At 45.1% G+C, this 21,000-nt stretch overlaps 1 protein-coding gene across 1 annotated transcript in view; it reads left to right on the top strand.

Annotated features, from left to right (window-relative positions):
- HGF (hepatocyte growth factor) overlaps window positions 1–21,000 on the top strand; it is a 114,932-nt gene that overhangs the window by 42,992 nt on the left and 50,940 nt on the right. The window contains exons 3-6 of the mRNA XM_054987801.1: window positions 8,646–8,758; window positions 9,200–9,314; window positions 13,596–13,738; window positions 15,108–15,228. Of these exons, the coding sequence (XP_054843776.1) occupies window positions 8,646–8,758; window positions 9,200–9,314; window positions 13,596–13,738; window positions 15,108–15,228 (492 nt within the window). The remainder of the gene's footprint in view (window positions 1–8,645; window positions 8,759–9,199; window positions 9,315–13,595; window positions 13,739–15,107; window positions 15,229–21,000) is intronic.

Below are 21,000 nucleotides of genomic sequence, written 5' to 3'. Positions count from 1 at the left end.
CCTAGGAGAGTGGTTCCAGTACTTTTGTTTTAAATATAAGATGTTCTTTTGAATTTGGGACGTTTCAAGTGACTCCAGAGCTTTGCGCTCATGGAGCAGCTGTTTATAGGTTTTTTTGCTGCCTCTATCCTTGTGTAAGCGTTCCAATTGGTGGATTTTATCCATTATGAGCTGTTTTTGGAGTTTTTTCTTCTTATTTAGAGAGGCAGAGAGAGCAATCAGTTGTCCCCTTAGTACCGCCTTAAGAGCGTCCCACACCGTTTGGGAGGATGTCGTGCCTGTTTGGTTATCTTTGAGATATTGGGTGATATCTCGTTCAATTTGTAGGACATTGTTCTCATTAAGTATGAGATTTTTCTGGAACGTCCAATGCCTCTCCCTTTCGTAGGGCCTATCTAGGGATAATTTGCACGTTACCCAAGCATGATTCGAATAGCTTATGTCTCCTATGCTGGAGAGTAGTACTCTGTCTCTCAAATCTGGGGACACCAGGATATAGTCGATCCTGGTGTATACGTCATGGCGTGGGGAATAGTATGTGTAATCTTTGGCCAGTTTGTTCATCTCCCTCCATATGTCCACTAAGTGGAACCGAGTAAATAGCGTGAGCATCTGTGTGTCACGATTAGGGTTCTTAGGCCTTCTTGGCACTCGAGGTGCATTGTTGCGGGGAAATGAGGATTTATCTAGGTCATAGTGTGCTACATAATTGAAGTCCCCTCCCACAATTACTGATCCCTCCTGGAATGCCTCTAATTTTCGGAGGATTTCTTCCGTGAACTCCAGTTGCTGCGTGTTGGGCGCATAGACAGATGCCAGTGTAAGCAATTGTCCATTGAAGTGCCCCTTTATGAATAAGAACCTGCCTCTAGGGTCCCGTAGGGTGGCTTTGTGTTCAAATTGGACCCTGTTTGCTAGTAAGATTGCCACCCCGCGGGATTTGGAGGAGCCTTTTGCGTGGAATTGCAATTTTATCCATGGGGCCTTAAGCTCCGCCTCATAGGATGCATGGAGGTGTGTTTCTTGGATCAGGGCTACATCTACATTCAGTTTCGCCAGGCTGGTCAGAACTCTCCTTCTCTTCACCAGGTTGTTTAAACCCCTCACATTTTGCGAGACAATATGGACATGTGGTTTTGAGGCCATTATAGAATGGGTAAAAGTAGAGTATTAGAATTGGCCTTTGAAGTGAAATGTACTGGTATTGCAGAACCAAAAGTGCAAGTATAGAGACCGCTAGCAGGCGTGTAAGGGCTCTTGCCTCAGTAGTTTATAATAGATATGAATGAGATGGCTGAAAAGATCTAAGCACCAAAGAAAGGGTCAATACGCAAATGCAATAAGATTCAGGTAAATAAATCACTGTCTGGTGTTAATTAATTAAGCAATCAAATTTCATCACTTTGAAGGCAATCATGCAACAAATTCATTGGAAAGGAACGAGAAATCGTATCACAAAACACAAATGCAATGAAATGTATAGCAAGCGTAAGTTAATCTACTATGTTGGTAATTTTCAATAAATAATTAATCGACTTCCGCCCTTACCCTTTCAAAATATGGTGAGAAGCAAGCAGACTGTCAGCGGGCAAAACTGATAGTTGTGATAAGTTTGTAGTCTGCTATGCTACCTCCCCTCTCCGATTATGGATGGATCAAACAGCAATTAATTCCAGGTATATAATAAGCCAATCAAGTAAGTACCAATTAATTAAAATTTCTTATTATTACCGTATGTAGGAGTAGACCAAATTAATAGATGTACCTCTTAACCCTAAATCACTAAGTTGCTTGTGGTTTGCTATGTTACCTTCTCTCTCTGATTATGGATGGATCAAACTGCAATTAATTCCAAGTGTATAATTTGCTAATCAATCAAGAACCAATTAATTAAGATGTCTGTTTGTTACCTTATGGAGGAGTAGATTGAATTGATGGATGCACCTCTTAGCACTAAATCACTAATTTGCCTAACTACCTTAACAAAGTTATATACAATAAGCACGCAGCACTTTAATATTGTTTTTGGTAAAAGCTTGAAAGTGTAGATATATTCAATTAACTCACTACTTATACTCCTTTAAACCAACTGTCCCCAGACTTGTAATAAAGGATTAATTAATTCTTGCCCTTACCTCTGCAAAATGCAGTAAGGAGCAAGCAGATAGTCAGTGGGTAAAACTGCAAGTTGTGATTGGTGTATAGATTGCTTCGTTACCTCCCCCCCCCCTTTTACTAATGTCGGATCAAGCTGCAATGAGTTCCGAGTATCTGATATGCCAATCAAGAAGGTATTAATTAATTAAGATTTCTCTTTAGTACTTTATGTAGAAGTGGATCAACTCAAGGGGCGCACCTCTTAATATTAAATCACTAACTTGCCTTAACTACCGTAACTAAACTATATACAACGAGCACTCAGCGTCTTGTTACTTATTTTCCAGGAAGAACTTGAAGAGTGTATTTATATAATTATCACAAGATCTAATATTTCTCTAAAGCAACCGTCTCCAATAGAGAAATAGAAACTAAGGTGCTACACAGTCCTCAGCAGCCTCGCGAGAAATCTCTGCAACGAGGTTGCTGTAAATAAACAGAACGGAGGACTGTTTGTGTAAGGGGCTAATAAAGAAGCAATCCCTTCAATCCCACCCCAACCACCCCTACCCGCGAGTAAATTAAGTAAGATTGGGACGTTCCAACACAACATATTCTGGTCATAAGTCCTACCAGTCAGAGCTTCAAGTGTCCCGGACCGGTATTTTATTATTTTTCTGAGGAGACATGGGCAGCGGTCGTTTTCTTTTCTGAGAGCTGGCCTCCGTCTCCATGGCGACCTCTATGCCTAGCTCACGTAGAAACCGGAGGCCTTCCTCGGGAGCAGAGATCAGGTGCTGTATACCCTTCAACGAGACTCTCAATGCAGAATACCGGGTCCAGCTGTATTCTATTTGGGCATTTCTGAGTTCCTCAGTTATCTGCCGGAGTTGTCGTCGTCGCTCCAAAATCTCGGCCGGTAGGTCTGTATAGACGCTGATTCGCGCTCCATTGTAGGAGAGGAATTTTCGCGCCCTCGCCACCTCAAGCGTTTTTTTCCTCAGCCTCCAGTCGGCAAAGACGGCCACCACATCTCTAGGTCCCCGCCTCTTATCTGGATTTCTGGGGCCCACTCGATAAGCTTTGAATATAGTCAATGCATGGGTTTCCTCCAGCTTTAGCTCCGTCATCAGCCAGCCCGCCAAAAAAACGGCCAGGTCTGCATCCACGGCCACATTTTCCTCTATCCCCCTAAACTTCAAATTAGCACCCCGCAGCTGAATCTCCATGTCCAGGATCTTATAGTGGACACGATCTTGTTCTGATTGTAGGGAGTGGACGTCCTCCCTTAAAGCCGCAGTCTGGGTAAGAGCCTGATCCGATTTAGCGACCACAGAGTCCATCACTATCTTAAGGTCAGTTAATTGTTGTGATAGTGGTTCCATTAGATGGGAGATTTTGTTAGAAAAGCTCGATTCGATGTCTAGCAGTAGGGCTTTTAGTGCTGGGTCATAGGAAACCGTCTGAGTTTTTCACGCCTCAGCATTCACCATCGCGGCCGCCATGTTTGCACTCGTTCCCTCTATCTCCCCCTCCATACCTTCTGCTTGCGAAGCTGGGAAATAGCTCTGCAAATTTTTCGCCGCCTTAGAGTTGGGCTTCTTTGCAGTAAGATCTTGCTTACCCTTCATACTAAGTTGTGTAGAACGTTTTTGATGTGCTTATCGGGGTTTAGGGGTGGAATTGAACCGGAGCTCTGGCTTTAGGCGTCCATTCCTCTCGGTGCCGACGCCACGCCCCCAGCTAAATATATTTCTAATTGATTTCAATCTATACATTGGTGGTTCCTGGGAGAAGTTTTTTTTAAAACAGTTTATTTTTTATTTCAGAAATAAATAGATTCACAACACAATACCATGTAAGACCACATTTTTTTATTTTGAAACAACTCACCCTCAACAAACAATTACAATCATTACAATATTACAAAAACAAAATTTAAAACTTGATGATATAATAATTATTTAACACTCCATGTAGAAATATTGAACATTAAGAAGTCAGCTCATTCTGTAAGAGAAAGTTGAGTTCTGAATAGTAACACTTAGTGTAAAACAAGTTTTTCTACCCCTACCCCACACAGCTAGGAGGGTGTCCTTCATGGCTTGTTGCTGAAACCAGAATCAAAATTCCCAACGATATCAGTGGGAACTGTCACAGTTCATAAATTAAGCCCCTAGTGAAGAAGGAAGGTAATATGATGTGAAAATAAAACCAAGTTGAACACCTGGAAAAAAAAATTAAGCCCCTAGGAACCAGCAGTATTCTTCCCAATGCTTTCCGTTGGACAGGAGCCCATAGCAGAATCCTTCTTTTTAAATTTTGTTTGCTTTGTCCGTGTGTGTTTGTTTTAAAGCTATTTCAGACAAAGCAAAGTAAATTCAAATATTTCTGAACTTTCCTGGAATTTGAAAGAGGTGAAATTCCTGGATCTGGGCATGGAATTTGCTTCACGCCTTCCTCAATATAATGTCTTCTGCTCTTATTCAGAAATGGAGTCCTTTATTTTGATCGGTTAATCAAGGGGACAAGGAAGGGCACCTGGGTCATCATGGGCCACCTGCAAAATACATTTTGTTTGGATTCACCAAATGCTAATGAAGGTGTGGTAAAGCCCAAATATTGGCCACAGCCTCACTGGTAAGGAAGAAAAATGTTAAAAAGTGTAACTGAATGAGTAGAGTAAGTGAGTAAGAGGCCTTTTTCACACTGCTTACTGGCCATGGAACATCATGCCAAGCTCCTGGAACAACAGCATCTTCCTGGCGCGATTTCAGTTCTCGCACGGAATCGCGCTAGAAAGACGCTGTCATTCTGGGAGTTTGGCGTGATGTTCCGTGGCTGATAAGCAGTGTGAAAACGGCCAGAGATTCTAAACTTTAATACTGCACAGTCACATAGATGATCTGAATATGGAGTTTTGGCAAAATGCCCTTTCAGCTCTGTGGTTGGGAAGGAGCAAGTGTAAATTCATGCCTGTGATTAGGGATTGTAAGAGAACTCACTTACCCAGGAAGAGTCATAGCAGGAGGGATCCCAAGTGAAAGGGTAGAGCATACTTGTCTCATGTGGACTAGAGTGCTGGCCCGATCTAGATTGAACACCCTCGACCTAATCAGCTTCATTGCTTTACTGGAGTTTATATTCTTGGGCATTGGTGGTGAAAGACTAAGCAGTGTAAGCTTGTCATCTATGTATCTTCCCCATATGTGTCTATGGCTATCTTCCTTAAGCAAGTATAAGAGACCTCCTTGGGCTCTAGGTGCCAAGTAGTAGGCTCCCATTCTCAATTTGAAGGCAGCAAGCCAAGCTCTGGCCTCCACGTTGCGCAAATTCTGCTCTAAGCACAGTTCCAGCAACACAGGCACTCCTGCCATCTGACATTAAAAACAATGGAGTCTAAGGATTCGGTAACTTCCCTTATCCATATACCAGCTCCAAACAAAATCTGAGGGATTATTTTAGCATTGAAGGGAGTCTCCCTAAATAAGACATCTTCCACGGGGAGACTCGTGAAAGATCTTACATTTGTTCTCCTATTGTGGATACACACGCACTGCCAGGGAGACAGAGTACACTTGAATACAAGACCACACAGAAAGTAAGTCACTTGAGCGTCTCTGTGTAAAATGTCTTGTGTAGAGAGACTAGGCAACTGAATGCAGTAGTAATGAGGAACCACAGATAGGAATGTTGGAAAATAGGAATATTGGAAGTGCTTGCAGCCCCCTCACTCTCTCTTCCCCCTTTAAACTGTAGAAAAACTGTTTTGTTTTGTTTTCAGAATAAAGAGTAAAGTTTTGAGTCACAACTGGAATGAGAGCAGGCTCATGAGGACATAGCCTTTTAATCGAGGCCTTCCTAGGTTCATCTAGGCTCATGTGGACATAGCCTTTTAATCGAGGCCAATCTACGCTCATGTGGACATAGCCTTTTAATCTAGGCCTTCCTAGGTTCATCTAGGCTCATGTGGACATAGCCTTTTAATCGAGGCCAATCTACGCTCATGTGGACATAGCCTTTTAATCGAGGCCTTCCTAGGTTCATCTAGGCTCATGTGGACATAGCCTTTTAATCGAGGCCTTCCTAGGTTCATCTAGGCTCATGTGGACATAGCCTTTTAATCGAGGCCTTCCTAGGTTCATCTAGGCTCATGTGGACATTGCCTTTTAATCGAGGCCTTCCTAGGTTCATCTAGGCTCATGTGGACATAGCCTTTTAATCGAGGCCTTCCTAGGTTCATCTAGGCTTATGTGGACATAGCCTTTTAATCGAGGCCAATCTACGCTCATGTGGACATAGCCTTTTAATCTAGGCCTTCCTAGGTTCATCTAGGCTCATGTGGACATAGCCTTTTAATCAAGGCCTTTCTAGATTAACCTAGGCTCATGTGGACATTGCCTTTTAATCTAGGCCTTCCTAGGTTAATCTAGGCTCATGTGGACATAGCCTTTTAATCAAGGCCTTTCTAGATTAACCTAGGCTCATGTGGACATTGCCTTTTAATCTAGGCCTTCCTAGGTTAATCTAGGCTCATGAGGACATAGCCTTTTAATCGAGGCCTTCCTAGGTTCATCTAGGCTCATGTGGACATAGCCTTTTAATCGAGGCCAATCTACGCTCATGTGGACATAGCCTTTTAATCGAGGCCAATCTACGCTCATGTGGACATAGCCTTTTAATCGAGGCCTTCCTAGGTTCATCTAGGCTCATGTGGACATAGCCTTTTAATCGAGGCCTTCCTAGGTTCATCTAGGCTCATGTGGACATAGCCTTTTAATCGAGGCCTTCCTAGGTTCATCTAGGCTCATGTGGACATTGCCTTTTAATCGAGGCCTTCCTAGGTTCATCTAGGCTCATGTGGACATAGCCTTTTAATCGAGGCCTTCCTAGGTTCATCTAGGCTTATGTGGACATAGCCTTTTAATCGAGGCCAATCTACGCTCATGTGGACATAGCCTTTTAATCTAGGCCTTCCTAGGTTCATCTAGGCTCATGTGGACATAGCCTTTTAATCGAGGCCAATCTAGGCTCATGTGGACATAGCCTTTTAATCAAGGCCTTTCTAGATTAACCTAGGCTCATGTGGACATTGCCTTTTAATCTAGGCCTTCCTAGGTTAATCTAGGCTCATGTGGACATAGCCTTTTAATTGAGGCCTTCCTAGGTTAATCTAGGCTCATGTGGACATATCCTTTTAATCTAGGCCTTCCTAGGTTCATCTAGGCTCATGTGGACATAGCCTTTTAATCGAGGCCTTCCTGCTTTCCGTGTGGAGAGAAACTGCCATGTGGAAGCAGCCCTAGATGCAACCATGATTTGGAAACCTGGTTTGCAAGTGAGAGAATAAACCAGAGTATGTTGTTGTATCCACTCACAGCCAGACTTTCTGAGATCAAGAAGTTTCTGAGCTGAGCAGGAGGAAAGAAAGAAGGAAGAGAAACACCTGAGCCCAAGGATTTCCCAGGATTCCTCCTGAGTGGACCAACCACAGTTTGCCATATGTCTGAACGGTTAGACATAGGTCTGTCATGCACGGGCAAAACAACTTTGCTGATCTACTTCTTGAGGGAAATCTCTTGGGAAATGTGTTTATTCTTCAGTAGCACTTTGCAGTCAGTGACAGACCATTAGGTCACATATGGTCTGTACCTAGGGTTGGCAGGCCCCCTCAATCTCCCGGTGGGGGACAGGGGCCTGGCACTGATCTCTGGGGAGAGGGGTGTGTGCACGCGCGCCCCCACAGGCACAATGACGTCACTTCAGGGGTGACGTCATCGCATGGCCCTGGGCGCTGCAGAACGTGCCTGAAACGGGCTGTTCTGCTGCGGATTGGGCCCGTTTTTGAGGTGCTGTGGAGCGCAGGAGTGTTCCTGTGCTCTGCAGCGCCTCAAAAACGGGCCCAATCCGCGGCAGAATGGGCCTGTTTTGGGGAGCGTAGGAGTGCTCCTGCGCTCCACAGCTGCTGAAAACGGGCCTGTTTGCCATGGATCGGGCCCGTTTTGAGCACTGCAGAGCTCAGGAGCGCTCCTGCACTCCATAGGGGCCCTGATCCAGGCCAAAACGTGCCCGATCCCAGTGGCTGTGGCACATGGGAGCGCACCGTGCTGCGGGGGAGCACGCAAGGAAGGTGTGTGCCCCCTGCTGCTCAGGTAAGTGGGGGCAGGGTGTGGGGAGCGGGTGAGGGAGATCCCCCGTCTCCACCAGGGGTCTGGGGTCCCTATCTGTAACACAAACTGTTTACCCACTATTGAAAGGCAGCAAGACTGCCTTTCCAACACCTGGTTGTCAAGGTTAGTTGCCTTTGCCATGGCCAGTCGTGTTTCTCTGTCTACAGCTGAACAAGGAAGATGGAGAGCGGATACAGAGAGGTCCTACACACAGATTCAGCTGGGCTTGTTGTTTTATTCTTCCTAGAAGAGGCACACACACACACACCCCAGCGCCTGAGGTTCTTGTCCTCCCATAGCAGAGCGGGGCTTCTAACGCCAACCGGTGGTGGTGACTCTCTAGGGACTTCCTATGGATTTATCTTGCTTTCTGCGCAGGGCTTTTGCATTTGATAAAGTGGTCAGACGATGCCACTGGCTCGCCTTCACCAGCCTGGAAAACGGAGTGTGGCGCAAACAAGACAAGGCCTTTGATCTCTTTGAAAACAAAGGTAAGTTGCTTATTCTTCAAATGTAGGGTTGCCAACTTCCAGGGTGGGGCCCGGGGAACTCCAAAAATTACTCCAAAAATCAGGCCACGGAGTTCAGTTCCCCTGGAGAAAATGACTCTGCTTTGGAGGGTGTGCTCTGCATGATGGCAATATATTTGGGGCAAAAAGAGCTATTGTGGGAATTTATTCTTCAAAAACAGAAGCCTAAAGCCCCCTTGGAGATACAGAAAGAATTACTTTCACGGTCCTCGGGATCTTGCCTGCAAAAATGTTCTACAAAGTGTGATATTTTAAATTTCCTCAAAAGCCACCATAACGGAGAAAAATGGTTTGACTTTCCCCTCATGAGCATAACAAAAGTAAAAACTGTGCATGTGCTTCATTTCTTTCTGTTTGCCAACCAAAATGTAACCTCCTCTGTCTCTGACTCATTCCCGACAGACTATGTTAGGAATTGTATCGTTGGTAAAGGAGCATCATATAAGGGGACTATATCAGTCACCAAGACTGGTGTCCGGTGCCAGGCATGGAATTCCACAATACCTCATGAACACAGGTAAGATTGCTGGGACCGTAAGACCCCCACTCCTCTCTCCTGGTCTCTCTTGCAAGCAGGCCCATAGGCAGCCGTTTTATCGGACCTGGGGCTTTCTCCATGCGAAGCAGAGGCTCTCCCACTGAAGCACAGCGCAAGATGGGCAGCCGTGTTAGTCTGTCTGTAGCAGTAGAAAAAAGCAAGAGTCCAGTATCACCTATAAGACGAACGAAATTTGTGGTAGGGTAGGAGCTTTGATGAGTCACAGCGCACTTCTTCAAATACATCTAGAATGGCATTCGATCTCATACCCTTCCACAAATTTTCCACTGAACCATAGGCCTTCCACAACAGCATCCTCTCTAGGAGTCCATGATTTCTGGCTTTAACTCTTTGGGTGACTTGAAATCCTTTGTTCCAGCAAGAGAACACTTCTTCAGTTTTCTTACTTTGCATGCCTCTTTCTCTCCCTCCCTCTATTATTTGCTACTTCAAATGTGTAAAGAGAAGCCAGCGTGCATGTTTGGCCCTTTGAAAAATGAGAAGTCCTGGGCTTTAAGCCTGCCTGAACATTACACCTCTTCAGCTGGCAATTGTAATAGAAATAAAAAGACTGCAGACCTGTGAGGAACATGTGTGCAGCAGAAAAAAGTGGTATTATTCAGATATTGGTAATACCATCAATATTTGTTATTACAGATATTCAAGTCCAAATAAACCAGTATGGTATATTGATCTGGGTTTTTTTGAGAATATCAAATAAATTCAGCCATTATTTTTTTGGGAGGGGGGATCTTTTGGGGGGAGGATGGGGAGCTTTTTCAGGAAAACCCCACAAAAATCTTGAGAGAACCTAGTCTTGACTGCCCACTAAAGACCTCCCAAGTTTCAAGACGATTGGACCCAGTCAGTTTTAGGGCCCCTGAAAAAAGCTGCCCCCAGCCAGTCGCCATTGTTTACTATGGAGGACAAATTCCAAGCTGGCTTTCAGGCAAAAGCACAAAGGGACAAGGCAGCACCGGCCAAATGCAAGCTGAAACAAGAAGGCCTAAGGGAACAAATGTCAAACCAGAGAGCCCCAGCAGAACCAAAGTAAAACAAGGGACACTGTTGCAAGCCCAACAGAACCAGCATTACTCACAGATGCCAGGCAGCATTCAGAGCCAATGACACCACAGAACAAAACCAACACATCATTCAACCGTACCTCACCTGCATCCTTGCACAAGTACTCTGCCCTGGCAGTGGCAAGCAAACATAGTTGAACTTGTTTACTGTCCAAGGGCTCTCTCTTCCAAGGAAGGCCTCAGAAAGTGAGGGGGGGGGTATAATTTTGGGTAACCCAAGTTCTCCTCTCTCTGCAGTCTCTGTGCAGCCTGTCACTCACCTGCTCAGGGAAGGCTGGAGACGGAGCTGCAGAAGCTGCCCTTCATTACTCACCTCCCTGTTCCTTCCCACCTCTGCAAAGAATAAAGTTGAGTTAACTCAACACAACAGCATGCTGCACTAGTTGCTTCATTTTTGATATTTCTGGGTGGGTTTGCTTTTGCTTGTTTTTTGGCATATATATAATTCTCTACTTACCCGAACATCTCTCTTCCTATTCCAGTGGCAAGAGAACAAGATTTTCTGGTGCTCCTTTTCTTAACATTCTGCACAGATTTGTGCCAGTGTCCAAGGAATGTGCTGACTGGGCTGGTGTAATTTTGGTGGTGGGGGCGGGGGGGGGGGGATGCTGAGTATGCATTTTATACAGTGTGCCATTCCAACTAGATCAAGGCCGTTTCCGCACGGCTTACCTTGTGCTGGAGCACAGTGTCTTCATGTGCGAAACCACGCCAGGAAGGTGCTGTTATTGCCCGATTTCGCACGAGAACACGCTGTGTTCCAGCAAACGGTAAGCTGTGTGGAAACGGCCAAAGTGTCATGCTAGTTTTCTACCTAATTTAATTTTGGGAAGATTCTTTCCGTCACCTCCCTGACACAGACCGACAGAGAATGCAGGCACAAAGTGCATGCTCACTTCAGTCATTCACAAAATCCAGAGCTGGATAATTCAGGAAGTCCAGCTGCTCAACTCACCAGGGCAGCAAAAACCAGCGAGCTGCCAGAAGGCAAGGCAGGTCCGGCAAGCACTCACAACACAGTCTCTCTAGTCTCCAGAAATCCCCAACAAAATGGAGTCTGCCATGGCCAGGCCTGCTTTTGATGTCCTTGCAGAATTCGAAAAAGGCTCTCTCCCATCAAAAAATACCTGATTTGTCAGACAGCTTCGGCTCCTGCACCCATTGATTGGTCACTCCCTTCCTCTCCCTCCTGCCTCACTCCTCCTCCCCTGTGGGAAAAAAAGCCCAGCATAGCCCAGGAAAGGGAGAAAAAAAACAGTTTGGAAGCAGCCAGCTGCTTTAAGGTGGCTGGAGTTGTGTTTGCTGAATCTTAGGATTTTGGGCATTCAGATATTGAGCATCCTGAATGTAATTGGTATAACTGGATAATGCTGAATCAGCATATATCTGGCTATATATTTGTTATAGTGATATTGAATCACACACGACTAGCGTGTGCTAGTATTATAAATTGTTAGGCGCTTCAGCAGCCAATTTTGCCTTTCCTCTCTGTCTTTCTCTCCTGTACCCCTTAACTGATGTTCAAGTGCCCTAAACATTCTTGGCCTCCGGATGGGCGCTGAGCATGCTTAGCAGTCATCAGGTCACAGGAGGAGTGATGAGAGTAATTTACAAGCTAAAAAAGTTTAGCGTGCTTCAAGACTCTCAAGTATGCAGAATTCTTTCCCTCACCTGTGACCTTCCAAGGGGCTAGTCCTACCCTTAGTCCTCATACATTCTTTTTTTGGGGGGGTGGGGGAGCCAGCTCAGTTGTTCGAATTACAGCAGCTAGACAATGTACATGGCACCTCTGTGCAAGATGAGCATTAATGACACAGTTGCATGTTTCCAAGGCTCTTTAAGTATTGGCCATGGGTAAGTGTGAATAGGCCCCTAGACAGCAAGAGAGATTTGGGACATGGTCAGCTTTGATTGGGTCTCCTTTTCCAGAATTCTAACAAGGGACAAATTGCTTTTGTCAGTTGCTGTTGTGTAACTAGAATGCGTCTGCGCTTCTGGTTAGGATTCTAAAGTGTACTCTGCGTGATGGCAATCTATTGAGGGCAATCTGGACTGAATGTTGCTGGCTTTTATTTAATGCTTATCTTTACGAGCTTAGGACTTTGTGATGAAAGAGAGGGGGAGGAATTCCCGTAATACTCTAATACTCAAGGGAATACCAATTGTTAAACATGTACATGCAATGTAATTCTCCCTCAGTAAAGCTTGCCTGCCACTGTCCTTAGCTCAGAGGTTACGAAAGAATTACGTGATGATCGCACAGAGCGAAATGAATGCAAATACGATGTGCTTCCCTTTACCTCTACTTTCTCCTGAACATGCTAGAGTGTTGAATGTTGTCAGTGTGCAATGAAAGTAGTTGGTTTGCAAACTATTTGCTTTCAACATTAACAAGGTCTAAGATATGAAATAAAGTTTGGTGGTGGAGGTAGAACTTAGAGTCTGTACTTTTTGTTCTTCTTTATGTATTTACAACTTCAAATATGGAGCAAGGGATTGAATCTCATGAATTGGTTCTAGTGGCTGCTTTACTTTTCCTTGATAGTGGGTGTGGGGGAAGAGCGTTTCTCCCGTGCAAGAATCTCTTTGAACATCAGATGAAGGCTTCTTCTGTAAAAAAAAAAAATGCTCTCCCACCACTAGCAGAACAGATCATCAGGGAGCCAACCCATAATTCTTAGAGAAAATCCAGATGTCAAAACATAATCCTTTCCCTAAGGGATAACTTCTGTTCATTAAACTGAGGTTGATAACGAAACGAACTGACCCTAACTAATCATAGCATGAATGGAACGCAGGTGGACCTTTTTGTTGATTTCAGGGGATCTGGCTTGCTGGTAAAGATTCCTAGTTGTGTAATAGAGTCCTTTAGGGATCTCATTTGTGTGAAAAGCAAGTATTTGATACAGCCTAGGTCTTTGATATAATTTCCTGCTGCTTCTTCCGTACTGTTGCCTACCAGAGTTTCAGAAAGTTGGCTTTTGTTTTGTTCATCTCCTGATGTATGGATATAGGCAGAATTGTATTTTTTAAAATAAATAATTAAATATATGCTGTGAACCAAAATACTCTTGAGGAAAGAGAAGTCAGGTTCATGATGATTTGTGAAGGTAGTCAGGATTTGCAAGAAAGTTTGCATGTGCTTATACTGTAATGATTGTCATTTTAAAACTAGCTTTTTGCCTTCGAGCTATCGCGGTAAAGATCTCCGGGGAAACTACTGCCGGAACCCTCGAGGGGAAGAAGGGGGACCCTGGTGTTTCACGAGCAACCCGAAGATTCGTCATGAAGTCTGTGACATTCCTCTCTGTTCAGAAGGTAACACCCAGAAGGAACGTCCAACGGTTGAGTATTGTATTGCCAATTTTCAGTATTGTGTTTCAACAGAAGACTATTCAGAAGTAATAGAAGTATTGCATATCACTACAAAAACCTTTGTCCCATGTTAGCTGTTACAATTCCCAGGCTGCTCTGCACTCAGTCAAATCCCATGATGTTGTGATTTTCTCTCCATCTAGATGATGATGATGATGAATTCAGTTTTAGCCCTCCCTTCTTGCAAATGGGCTCAGGGCAGATTACATCTGAATATAAATACTATTAAAATCGCAATAGAAACCATACAATTATATATGTAGCTAGCTGCTGATTTGCTTCTCTCTCTCCTTCCTGGTTTCTAACTTTTCTGTATGTAGAAGAGGGTGCCACTGCTGGCTAGAATATACTTGTGATATCCCACACCAGCAGCTACATGCTCAGGCAATGGAATTTAAAACTTGACACTTTTTCCCCAAAATATCTTCATATTTAGCACCACGGTGACACTGTTTTTGAAAACAGTTGAATTCCAGATAACCATGGGTTGCTCTTAGCTTGAATTTTGTCTCAGAAAGCAATGTGCTACCTGGTTTTTCAGACAAAAGGGTGTATCTTCTGAGAGTCTCTCTACACAAGACATCTTACATGAGAATGCTCTAGGGAGGTGCAATATTAGCTGGGTAGAGAAGTTTAAAAAGACAGAGCCAAAGGCTCTGTCAATTTCACCTCTCTACAAAAAGCCAGTGGAGATCACACTGCAGAGGGTTTGTTAATTTCAAATTGGCCTTTGGAACAGAAGATATAGAGAGGTGAAATTGACAGAGCCTTCGGCTCTGTCTTTTTAAACTACACTTCCCAGCTAACATTGCATCTCCCTACACTTGAGTGTCTTGGTGTAAGAGGTCTTGTGTAGAGAGACTCTTAGTAGGGGATTTTATTTCCAAGCTTGTGTTCGGAAAAAAATGTGATTTACTGTCTAGGGTGTATGAACATGCCCTCATCCCCAACAATGGAAGGAATTACCTAATTCTTTCTTGAGGGGTTGGACAGCCATCTTTCAAGAGTACCCCAATGCTGGAGCAAAGGGTTGGATGACCTAGGAGGTCTGTTCCAACACTAGGACTAGTTGTATCATTTTTTTGGCTTCTCTCGAAATTCTTTGGAATTTTTTGCTAGGAGGGATCTTGAATATTGTTTCAGATTTTGCTATAGGCAAAACTAATTTGGCATCTCTAGCTTTTAATATCCCAGGAGTTCACATTAACCTAGTAAGGATTGTAAGAAATATATATGTTATATCTGCAAGAGTAGACTGAAATGATGTGCTGCATGGCACCATCCCAACAAGCAACACTGTTCTGATTTCTAGTGGAATGCATGACATGCAACGGGGAAAGCTACAGAGGCCCCATGGACCACACAGAGACGGGCAAGGAATGTCAGCGCTGGGACCTTCAGAGACCACACAGGCACTCCTATCATCCAGAGAGGTAACAACACTCGACATTATCTTATTTTGTAACAATAAAGGGCTGGATCTGATGGATGCACAAGTGGAAGATGCCTGTGGTGACGGATCTTCCCCACTTTCCTTTTCCCATAGCTGCCCTGTGTGACCCTGGAAGGGTAACGTTGTGGGACCTCTGAGGACAAAAAGCCACCAGGTGTCAGGTCTTGTCAGGTACTTCTCAAAACACTTCACTGCATCATGGTGGTGAATGTGTTAAAGTTGGTTTTATTAAAGAAGAGTACCAGTCTCAAGATGCTATGACAGGAGCATTGGCTGAAGTGACTCAAGGGAGCAAAGCAAGGTTAATTATAGGTCAAAGTCCCCGCCCCGAAGTGGGAAAGAAAGTCCATTAGGATTTTGGCGTGCTGAGCCTGGGAAAAGGGGAGGAGGGAAAGGATGAGCTCTGCTCAGTCTCTTAGGAGGTTGATGAAGTCTCTGTTGAAACTTCAAGGCCACGTTCTCAGGCCAGCCAGGAAATGGTAACCAAAACACCTGCAAGATAAGCAGCTTGCAACCAGTCAGCAAAACAGGTTTCCCTCTGCATGCTCTCAGAGGTACACTACACACTGCAGCAAGAAATCCATAACACACAACAGATACGCTGGAGGCATATCTGACACGAGGCAACGGGGCTACAGTGAGAAGGAGGAACTGGCCAAAATTTCTACTGCCATGAGATGGCTTTGGATTTCTCCCACATATTTCTTCTGTCAGCAGAAAAGCCGGGGAGGGGCAATTTTACCCAGTTCCTCACTGCAACACCGCCCCCCCCATGCCCACTGCCTTTTGTTCATGGCAATCCTGCAACCACCCCTGATGCCAGGAGAGGTCACAAAGTGTTGTTCTGGGAAGAGATGATTGGAAAGATCCACCATCACTGGCACCTTCTTCTTGTATAACCATAGTATCCAACCTATGGTTGTTAGGTAGTACCTGGCAACTAGCAGGAGGTTTTTAGTGCAGGGACATGGAGGGCTGTGACATCACATGCATTGTTCGGTCACTTGCTGGGAAAAACCAGAAGTAACAGGAGTCAGCTTGGGGAATCCCTGGAGACTCCGTGGTAAAACCATAGAGTTTCCAGTGATTCCTTGAGCTACCCACAGTCACTTCTAGGTTCTCCTAAAAAGTGACATAACAATGCATACAATGTTGCCAGATTTTTTTTCTCCCACCACCTCTTGGAGAGGTGGCAGACAACAGGACTTGGGGGTAGGACATCCCCCACCCTGACTGAGAAACTGGCAAGCTTGATCTACCCCGAGAAATACAGTTTTGAGTGGAGCTATGTGCCAGTTCAGGATCTATGGTTCTGGTGGTGTCTGTGCCTGTAAATCCAGTTATGAAGGATCTTAAGTATCATTAGCACATTGACTTGGGAGATTACATTGCCTCCCTCTGCCTCTCTCTCTTCTATGTAAGGTTTGTAATCCAGATTTTTGTTGGGTGATATCCCTTTAAAAATTGAGTTGAACGTAGGTAGACCCAGCTGTGATTGGGTGTGTGTGTGTGGGGGGGAGGGGCGTGTAATCTGCAAGCAATCTGCGAGTCAAAACTAAAACCGAAGCAGATGGCTGCCTGCCATCAAATGACTTGACCTGAGACCCAGCCAAACTATTATGGGCTGCATATTCATTCAAGTCGCTAAAGTTTAGGAAATAATCATACTTAGTGGATTTGTGCCAGAACTGGGCATGTCAGAGGTAGGTTGTACATTATGAAGCAATATAATAATTGAATACTAGAAATCATGCCATTTTGGATTTGGTTCTCTTAAAGACATGGAATTAAAAATATGAGGTAATTTTATTGATTCATTAGGTTTTAATGTGATATATCCAGTAAATCTCTTTGCAAATATCTCGCAAGAGGGAAAACATCAAAAACACTCAACTAATTTTGAGAACATTTATGAGTTTAGCTATACTTTTTCTTTACACAAGCCACTACTGAAATAATTAACTCTTAGTCTTTTCATAGTTTTGGTCCTGTGCCTATAAAAACTATAATAGGTTTCATGCTCAATTGTCTAATGTTTATTATCTGTGTATTTTAAAGGAAGTCTGTGTATTTGGTGTATGTCTAACTGCAGAGTTTATGACTTTAAGTTTATGATTTGAGGAAATTACTTAAACTGTGTATGTATTTACTTAAGGCATGAAAAGTGTGTCAAAAAGGTTTTATTCTTAGAAGATGGCATTCTGTGTTCTTTAGGGTTTTTTTTAATTTTAAGGAAAGGCTGTGAGAGTTGGTCTGAGCCAAAACAAATCTATGAGGGACATTTCAGATCTAACTGACTGAATTATACTGATACAAACTCAGTCATTGGTTATGTAAGAAAAAGAGAACTAATGCTGTTCCTTATTCAGGTTTCAGAGGAGGACAAATCACAGAGTTAGAAAGACAGAGAGGCCAGTGGTCGGTTTACACTCTGCTCTTGTCTGCCCTGGCACTATCCTTTGATGTGTAGAATGCTATTCTCAGTGACTTCCTCTTCGTGACACCTCATCTTCTTCTCTTTATCACACTCTCCATTCTTTCCTCTCCATCTTGCACCGTGGACGCAGGATCTCATGACCCCCCCCCATCAACCAGCATCCTTAGACTAAATAGCTAGATAGGGATCTCTCTCTCATCTTTCCTATCTTGCCTGGAGTGCACACAATAAAGAACTCTTACTTCCTTTTCTAAAGCTTAACCAAGGCTCTGACTGTTTGTTTCTGTGGGGCTCCTCCGGGATAGGTGTTGCCTCCTGGCCTTCTGCTGTGGCAGTGACACTGGGGCCTGCCACCCTGGAGCTCCTGTCCTAGGGGCCACTGCCAACCCATCATTGCTCCCAAGGGTTTCCCCTTTGGCCTTCCATGCAGGCAAGCAAGAGGCTGGGGTTGCCTCCCCTTGGATAGGGTTGCCAGCCTCCAGGTGGTGGCTGGAGATCTCCCAGCATTACAATGGATCTCCAGGTGACAGAGATCAGTTCACCTGGAGAAAATGGCTGCTTTGGAGGGTAGGCTGTATGGTATTATACCATTCTGAGGTCCCTCCCCTCCCCAAACCTCACCCTCTCCAGGCTCCAACCCCCGCCCAAGTCTCCAGGAATTTCTCAGCCTGGACCTGGCAACCCTACCACTGGAGGCTGCTCTTAGCATCAGAGCCGGTCCTCTTGTCTCCTTTTCGGGTGGGGTCCTGAGCCCTTCTTTTCTCTAGGGCATGCCCAACATAGCCCCCATGCACCTGCTCCAAGGATATGGCTCAATATCTGGGCCAGGGGCTGTGACACGGCCTCGTCCCAACCCTGGCCCTGCCTTTGCTGAATGCCCTCCACCTGGCCCAGGCTTTTCCCTGCTACAGCCAACACCCTTGTCCTTGCTAACTAGGGCAGGGGCTGGGTTGGAGGTCATAGCCGCCCTGCTCTCAGCGGCGGAAAGGCTGCAGGTTGATGACATTGTGGGTGGGCTTCTTTAGCATGACCTCGGAGTAGGCGAGGGCTGGTGGCCTGCACCGCAGTCTTCTCGCCATCAGCCTCAGCCTGCCAGTCTGCTTCCCACCCTGGTGTCTGCTCCTGGGCTGCCATTTGTGTTGCCTGCAGCTGCTCCACCTTTGCTACTCTCTCTCAGAGGAGCCTTTCCCAATGTCCGGTCTGCTGGCAGAGCTTGCAGCAGCTGGGCGGCTTGGCCTGGGGCCCCTGAGGGGGTTAGCCCCACAAGTGGGCTGGCCAGAGCCTTGCTGGTCCTGCCTTTGCCTGGCCAGGCTGTGGCAGTGGTCCCGGACAGCGTGTCTCTCTCGCGCACGCTCTCAGTGCAAGCGACTACACCCCGCGTTTCTCTGCCTACCGTGCCCTCTGCTAAGAGATTAGGGTTGCCAACTTTGGGTTGGGAGATTTGGGGCTGGAGCCTGGGGGTGGTGGGGTTTGAGGAGGAGGGGGACTTGCATTTATTTATTTATGTATTTATTTATTTATATATATGCCACCTCTCTACTATGTCTGGTGCTGGAGACGGTTTACAACATGCATATAAAATGCAAACATGAAAATCAATAATACACTATTAAAATGAAATACAGACATGAAAACCAATAACGTAGTAAAACGCAAACATTAATACCCATAATAGAATACGGGTGTTAAAATCCATACATCTAAATGAACATCTAAAAGAATAGCATCAACCCGATACCCTACTCATACCCATTGTTTATAATAAACAAATCATATGGAGTCAAGCCAATCTGACTGGATGAATACTTGTCAGAGATGCTTTAGGCTGATCCTGCACTGGGCAGGGGGTTGGACTAGATGGTCTGTGTGGCCCCTTCCAACTCTGTGATTCTATGACTGAATATCTGAATCAGCCTCCAAATGCCAGACAAAACATCTCTACTTCTCAGGCCCTCCGGAATTTCACCAAATCCCGGAGGGAGCAAGTCTCCTTTGTTAATGCTTTTCAGAGGAAGAGAGCCACAACCATAAAAACACTCCCTCTGATCAAAGAGAGTCAAACAACCCTATGGCCAGGGACCACCAACAGGCCTTGGGTTGAGGACCGTAAGGCACATGGGGGTTATACTGGGAGAGGTGGTCCCATTGATATGAGGGTCATTAAGAGCTTTAAAAGTTAAAACCAACATCTTGAATTTGATTCGGAAGCCAGCTAGAAGCCAGTGCAGCTGCTTCAAGATCATAGTTGCAACTGGTCCAGAATACAGCAGCGCGTGTTTTTTGGGACTCCATTCTGGTCACATATAACACCAGTCTTGCACCAGCTGCACTGGCTTTCCATGGAATTCTGGGTCAGGTTCAAGGTTTTGGTGTTAACCTTTAAAGCCCTTAGTGGACTGGGACTGACATACCTGCAGGACCGCCTCTCACCATATGTTCCCCTGAGGATGCTCTGTTCAGCAGATAAATATCTACCGCTGGTTCTCAGTCCCAAAGAGGTTCGCCTTGCCTCAACCAGGTCCAGAGCCTTCTCAGTCCTGGCTCCAATCTGGTAGATCTCTCTGTCTGTGGAGACCTGGGCCTGGCAGGATTTGCTATCTTCCTGCTGAGCATGCAAGACAGAGATGTTCTGCCAGGCATACAATGGTTGAGGCAGACAGGCTACCTAACCAGCCTCCTGCCTGCCATGCTGTCCATCTCAGCTGACCACCCGGCCACACAGGTTCTGTTTTGGTGGGTTGTATGGTTATGTGGACTGGTGTTTTTAAGTAATTCTGTATTGCAGGTATTTTTATCTTGTTTTATGCTACCATGTTTTATGTTGTACTCTGTTCTGAGCCCGCTGCAGGGACAGAAGATTATAAATATAGTTAAATAAATAAATAAAAGTGATATGTGCTGATCATGGTGTGCCAGTCAGCAGTCTAGCAGCTGCATTCTGCAACAATTGGAGCCTGCGAAGCACCTTCAAGAGCAGCCCTATGTAGATTAAGTTGCAGTAGTCTAGGTGACCATAGCTTGAATCACTGTGGCAAGGTCAGGCTGAGACAAATCTGAAGATAACTGGCGGGTCTGACAAAGATGGTAGAATGCCGACCTCAGCAATATGAGTACTTGCTTGTCCATGGATAGTATGGAATCTAGCCACACGCCCAAACTCCTGACAGAGTCCATCACTGTGAGCTTGACTCCATCAAGTGATGGAAGAACAAGGTCCACTCTCATCACTGACCAAGCTAAGCACATGGCTTCCGTTTTTGATGGATTTAACTTCAGCCAACTATCCCTCAACCAACCAACCCTGGCATCCAGACA

The sequence above is a fragment of the Eublepharis macularius genome, chromosome 9 (genome assembly GCF_028583425.1).
Source record: "Eublepharis macularius isolate TG4126 chromosome 9, MPM_Emac_v1.0, whole genome shotgun sequence".
Classification (NCBI taxonomy): domain Eukaryota; kingdom Metazoa; phylum Chordata; class Lepidosauria; order Squamata; family Eublepharidae; genus Eublepharis; species Eublepharis macularius.
The sequence above is the reverse complement of the archived record's forward strand: the minus strand, read 5'-3'. Positions and strand labels throughout refer to the sequence as shown.